Below are 5,978 nucleotides of genomic sequence, written 5' to 3'. Positions count from 1 at the left end.
TCCAATCATCAACACGCGTTGTGCGTGTGGCACCCTTGGGATGGAGTAGGATTTGACGGCCGACTAGGCTATTCTGGATAGCTTTCCGCCCATGCATATGCTGGTGTTCGACGTATGTGACTCGACCCAGCCTGTTCAGGAGCGGATGAACGAGCACCAGTGGCACATGGGATGCACTTGACATGTTCGACGGAATGATAAAACAAGACCGTGTACATTTTATTTGCTCATGTCCGATCAAATGTATAATGTTTTGCAAAGACCACTAGTTCTCACACGATGAATTCTTGCAAACCATGATCATCTAGGAGGTGTACTTGTCAATCATGATCAATGACAATGAAGATCCGAGCGAACTGGATTATGAATTGAAGGCCAGCACCGCATTTGAAGCTGGGACAACATCTGATCCCAATCCGAACAACAAGAAGAAGAAGAGCAAGATGGCAAAGGCAAGAGGTCCGATTTTCTCAAGGTATGAGGACATCTTGTTGGTCAAATCATGTCCAGACACAATAATGGATTCAATATGCGGCACCGAGCAAAAGGGAAACATGTATCGCGATAAGATTTGGAAGGAGTATCACATACAAAAGGAGTATGTGGAGCCGCATCCTATCATGACCACCCGCAATGTGGCATCTCTCCAACATCGATGGGGGATCATTCAAGGGGAAGTGAACAAGTACGTCGGCTATTGCTCACAATTGACCAAACACCCTCAATGTGGGATGGAAGTGGCAACTCACGTAAGGTCAATTGCCTCATTGTGTTGTCATTTGAATATGCTTCTTGTGTTTGCATTCTTGTGATCATATGTTTGTTGTTTGCTAGATGGTGGTGGCGGGCACTATGTATCACGAGCTAGAGAAGAAGCCATTTGCTTTTAGCTATTGTTGGATCATATTGAATGGCAAATCAAAGTGGACACAACTTGTGGCCGATCTCAAAGCCCACAAGAAGAGGAATGATGGCTCAAGCTCCCACCAATCCATTGGGTTGGACGATGAAAAGTATGATGTTTTCATCACAAATGGAAGATCTAATGTGCCAAAGGATAGCCCACAAGTCATGGTAAACAAGTGGGAGAAGACAAGGGTCCCCCATGACGCTGCAGGTACAAAAATGACTTCAACATGGATGGGCATTTTTCAGCAAGGGAGAACAAGAAAGAGGAGAGGTACAAGCTCATGTTGGATGCGCAAAAGGAGAGGATGAAGTGGGACCGGACAAGGGCAAAGAAGAGCCTGTAAATTGGGAGGGATAAGATTGAGTTGGAGAAGCAAGAGGCGACGATCAAATGGGAAATAGAGAAGGCCAAGCCATTTGGAGATATTGAAATGGAGAAGGAGAGGTTGCAACTCACACAGGGCATGGGGGATGTGAAGATCATGTTGACGTACAAAACCCTCATGGATGAGCATGCAAATAAGTGGCTTGCGAAGAAGAGGAAGGGTATCAACGATCGCATGGAGCAGGAGGCGGCAAGGGTTGGTGCGGTAGCGGATCATGCAGCCAGGATGCAGGCCGAGCAGGCAGCCCAGATGGAGGCGGAGTTGGCTACCCAGGCGGAGCAGGACGACCTCGAGGCATGGATGGCCACGTCCAGCCAGGGATTCAACAAGCACCACTTCTCGCTCGGAGATTGATTTCATTTTGGCATGTCCGATTTGTTAAACTGTGATTTGATTTGCTTTCTTTTGAACTGTTAAATTCAGACAATTTGTATTAGGTGCAAGGTTGTCAGAATCGCGATTCTGAATCGGATCGGAGTTTCATTGGTAGATCGTGAATCGTAGAATCATAACTACTAGGATCGTAAAAAATTAGATTCTATGAGCAAAATCGTAGAATCGGAGGCGGTAGTTTGGATCGTAAAGTAGTAAGATTCTAAGAGCTGAGTCGCGATTCTGACAACTTTGATTAGGTGATCGAGCTGGATGGATTGCATAGATTTGAGGATTCGCATTTGAGGTATGTGGATGTGCGGCGCAACATATGAGGGGCCGGCGGACGCAACCGCGGGCGTATAGGGGGCGTATTTGCCAAGTCCGGTTGTAGATACCCTAATTGCCACAAAAAGTAGGTATATTTTTTTCATATTTGACCTGATACCATTTCTTTTTTCCTCCTTTTGTGATGGAGACAAATCTATCAAGCTTCCTTCTCAAATCCATCTTGACTCTCAGCCGAACAAAGCCTCCAACATAACCATCCAAAAGCTGGATTTGAACATCTAGGATCTCTCTTGTGCTTTTTTGCACATGCCTCTCACAACAACACAATTAAGTTAGTTATTTGGAAGTAATAGTACTTGATCTCATACCACAATCTTGTTGAGAGCCACCGGTCATGGGTTCTCAAATCTATCGTACTCCTCAAGGATCACAACCTAAATTTGGAACATCCACATGCCCATTTTCATAAGGCGTCTGCATTGGACACTGAACATATTCAGCTTGATCATACACAACATGACTTATTTCACGAGATTTCATGCAGATCTCTTATCGTTGTAGAGGGCGATAGGACAAAATCATTGGTTGTGTGAACCCTAGCAATTGCCAACCACTTCGTCCGTATAATTGGCTCTTCAACCTTTGTTTCTAGACAAATCCATCGCCTTCATCCTCATGTGGGTCAAGCATTCGCGTATCCTACAACTTCCTTCCTCGATCGTGTGTCGCATGACTCTCCTTCTCCACCATGGCTTACCAGTCTTTCTACGAAAACCCTATGGGAATCACCCGAGTTAGTGATGGGACTCACCATATAGGGAGGAAGGGTTCACGAGAGATTAGGGGTGGCAAAACTCTTGCAACGGAGGAGGACACAAACAATAGGTTTTTCACGAGGGGAAAAAGTATTATGTAACTTATGTTGCCTGCGATGTGGTTGCCATTACTGATAGGTGTTGAAGCACTTAAATGAAACGTTGAGCAAATGGAGGGAGGCAACTTCACTCTCGATACTCCATGGTGTATATTTGTGTACCACATGTTTGTATCTAAAGCCTGACACACAATTTCATGACAAATAGTTTCACTTACAATACGTACAACAAGAGCTCGATGGGGTAATTAATATTATAAAGGACATGTGAGTCGAGGCGTGGGCACCGCATAGAGCCGTGTTGCACGCGATACAGTGACACCGATCATGTCGCTCATGTCGAGCTCTGTTGGTTTCATGCCATCGGGTAGACTCCAGTTGAACCCATGCACAAGCTGAGCGATGGCAAACTCCACCGCATGCTGACCAAGCCCTTGTGCAGGGCACGAGCGTCGACCTGAACCGAACGACAATAACTCGTAGCAACTACCCTTGAGATCCACCCCCTTGGCTTCCCCATCTGACAGAAACCTCGATGGTCGAAACGTGTCAGGGTCTTGCCACGCCTCGCCATCGCGGTTGATCGCCCACGCGTTGATGAAGACACGGGAGCCCCTGGGCACTGAGTAGGCACCGAGGATACAATCTTTGGTGGTCCCATGAAGGTGAATTGGGATCGGCGGGTGCATTCGAAGTGTCTCCTTGACGACACACTTGAGGAACGGGAGCTTGTCAAGGTCCGATTCGTCAACAATCCGGTCAAGCCCCACAATGTCGATGAGCTCATGCTGCACACGTTGAAGGATGGAAGGGCAATGCATCATCTCTGCCATCGCCCACTCAATGGTGAAACCCACTGTGTCCGGTCCACCAAACAACATGTCCTGCATTCACCAACAACATTATCCAGGGAAACAATTATGTGTTAGTATCTTTTATTTATTTTTGCAGGAAATTACTGCCAGCATCATATGTATACGTCTTTTTTTTGTTGCGAAACATCATACATATATGTCAACAGGGAAAGATGATCTTCTTTATTCATAAGTTGACGACCATCTTCTTTGTTCATTCATAAGCTAGCGGCTAATCGCATACTCTCTTTGTTCTTAAATATAAATCTTTTTAAATGTTCTTAAATATAAATCTTTTTAAATGTTTTATTAAAGGACTATACATGAATTTATATAGATATATTTTAAAGTATAAATTTACTCATCGTACTTCATATGTAGTCCTTTAATGAAACCTTTAAAAAAACTTATACTTTGTATTTAAAAATGGAGGGAGTATTTTGTAAATAAAGTGCAATTTCATCGACCTAAGCATAGTAAAATTTTAAGAGAAGTATAGAGCAAACACTACGGCCAAATATACGGTAAGATTGGAATTTGTAACTACTTTGGATTCCTGAGAAAGTTTTGAATCGTAATATAGGAAATAGTATAACACACACTACAGCAAAAGTTTGAGTACTTACCATCATCATGGCCCTAACGTTGTCGCGGGTGTAGCCCCGGAAGTCGTCCTTCCCGTTCGCATCAGCGAGGAATGCGAGTAGGCCGTCTACCATGTCAGCGTCGGCATCTTCGGGGTTCTTGCCCCTCCTCACGTGCTCATCAATGATCTTGTCCACAAACGTTCCGAGAGCGCCGCGCACGGTGCGGAGGCGGCCGTCGAAGCCCCGCCGGCCAATCCAGCTCAGCCAAGGGAAGAAGTCGCCGAGGTGGAACGCTTCTAAGAGGTTGGAGAACTCTTTGAACATGGGGATGAACTCGTCCAGTCCTTCGACGTCGCGGACGCCGAAGGCGGCCCGGAAGATGATGCTCACGGTGTGCTTGAAGATGAGCTCGCCGAGGTTCACGGCCTCGCCGCTGGACCTGCCAACGGCCCGGGCGAGCTCCCCGTACCCGTCGCGCACGGCGAGCCAGGTCTCGTCGCGCCGGCGGCTGAAGAGCTTGGTGACGCACAGCTTGCGCATCTGGCGCCAATAGGGCCCGTCGTGCGCGAACGCCATGTCGGAGCAGCCGTAGGTGAGGTAGCGGATGGCGATGGAGGCCGGGCGGTACCAGAAGTCGCTGTCCTGCGCCTGGAGCACCTCGCGCGCGTACTCCGGGGTCGACACCGCGAAGATGCGGAGCGAGCCCAGCCGGAGGTGCAGCAACCCGCCGTACTGCTTCGCCAGCGCCGCCAGGCCACGGTGAGTCAACTGGTCCGCCATCATCATGTTGCCGATGATCGGCAGCGGCTTGGGGCCTGGAGGGAGCGGCGGCCGGTTCAGCCGCCGTCTTTGCAGGATGACCAAGGCCACCGAGGCGAGGAACAGCCAGATCAGGGGATCCTGCAGGCACTCCATGGCGATCTTTGCAAAGGCCGCCATTGACAATAGTCGGCAACTTACTTTCACACGATAGTGATATATACTAGCACTAACTACTGACTTCAATGTGGAAGGAGAAGCTTGGCTGTTAATCAGTGAGGATGCTGTCTTATATACTGTTTGCTGGGCGTTTCGGCACGCATATGTATGTGGTCGTTATCACCGAACTGTCAAATGGGTCTCTAAATTTCACAAAACTATCAAATCGAACTGGCATTTCCCAGCCTCTGCCTCGTCCACCTCGCTCCTCGCCATCACCGCCCAGAATCAGCGGCGTCGCTTGCGTCCTCCTGCACCGCACATGCACCTGCACTGCTCGTGCAGCTCGTCCTCGTTGACCCACGCCGGTGCGGCCCCCCGGGACAGTTTTTCTTCTGTATTCTATACACGTACACGCATCCCAAATCTCCACATAATTTGAAAAAAAATTGGTCATCGTCCTCATCTTTACCATCGGTATAACAGTATCGACCTCATATGAATAGCGGGATCCCTGTTGCCAGCAATCAAACACTTTTACATTTATTTGGGTTTGGATGTTTGCTTTGATTATTCTTGTGCATTGTATGGTACAACCCTAGACTTGACAGCATTGTTTGGCGTATGGTGGCGAAAAAACCCTTGACTATGCCATTTTTTAAAGAAGCAACCTGAGCACCATGGGGAGTCTGAGACTCGAACTCGGTGGGCAGCGGACCAACTTAGTAATGATGTGTTCTCCCTATTTGGTGTTTTGTGGGAGGACAAGTGGCGTTTTGCGCTTGCA

At 47.8% G+C, this 5,978-nt stretch overlaps 1 protein-coding gene across 1 annotated transcript; it reads right to left on the bottom strand.

Annotated features, from left to right (window-relative positions):
• Positions 1 to 3,004: 3,004 nt before the first annotated feature.
• Positions 3,005 to 5,383, bottom strand: LOC123410015 (cytochrome P450 84A1-like). The gene is made up of 2 exons (XM_045102882.1): positions 4,313 to 5,383; positions 3,005 to 3,716 (listed from the first exon to the last, which is right to left on the bottom strand). The coding sequence occupies exons 1-2, from the start codon at positions 5,210 to 5,212 to the stop codon at positions 3,087 to 3,089; spliced, it is 1,530 nt and encodes a 509-aa protein (XP_044958817.1). The 5' UTR covers positions 5,213 to 5,383; the 3' UTR covers positions 3,005 to 3,086.
• Positions 5,384 to 5,978: the final 595 nt, after the last annotated feature.

Source organism: Hordeum vulgare, chromosome 7H (genome assembly GCF_904849725.1).
Source record: "Hordeum vulgare subsp. vulgare chromosome 7H, MorexV3_pseudomolecules_assembly, whole genome shotgun sequence".
Lineage (NCBI taxonomy): Eukaryota > Viridiplantae > Streptophyta > Magnoliopsida > Poales > Poaceae > Hordeum > Hordeum vulgare.
The sequence above is the reverse complement of the archived record's forward strand: the minus strand, read 5'-3'. Positions and strand labels throughout refer to the sequence as shown.

Bases quoted from the DNA above. Each gene is read 5' to 3' on its own strand.
- LOC123410015 (XM_045102882.1), bottom strand. From the start codon at position 5,212: ATGGCGGCCTTTGCAAAGATCGCCATGGAGTGCCTGCAGGATCCCCTG. The intron at 3,717-4,312 runs GTAAGTACTCAA...TGGTGAATGCAG, and splicing joins ACGTTAGGGCCATGATGATG to GACATGTTGTTTGGTGGACC.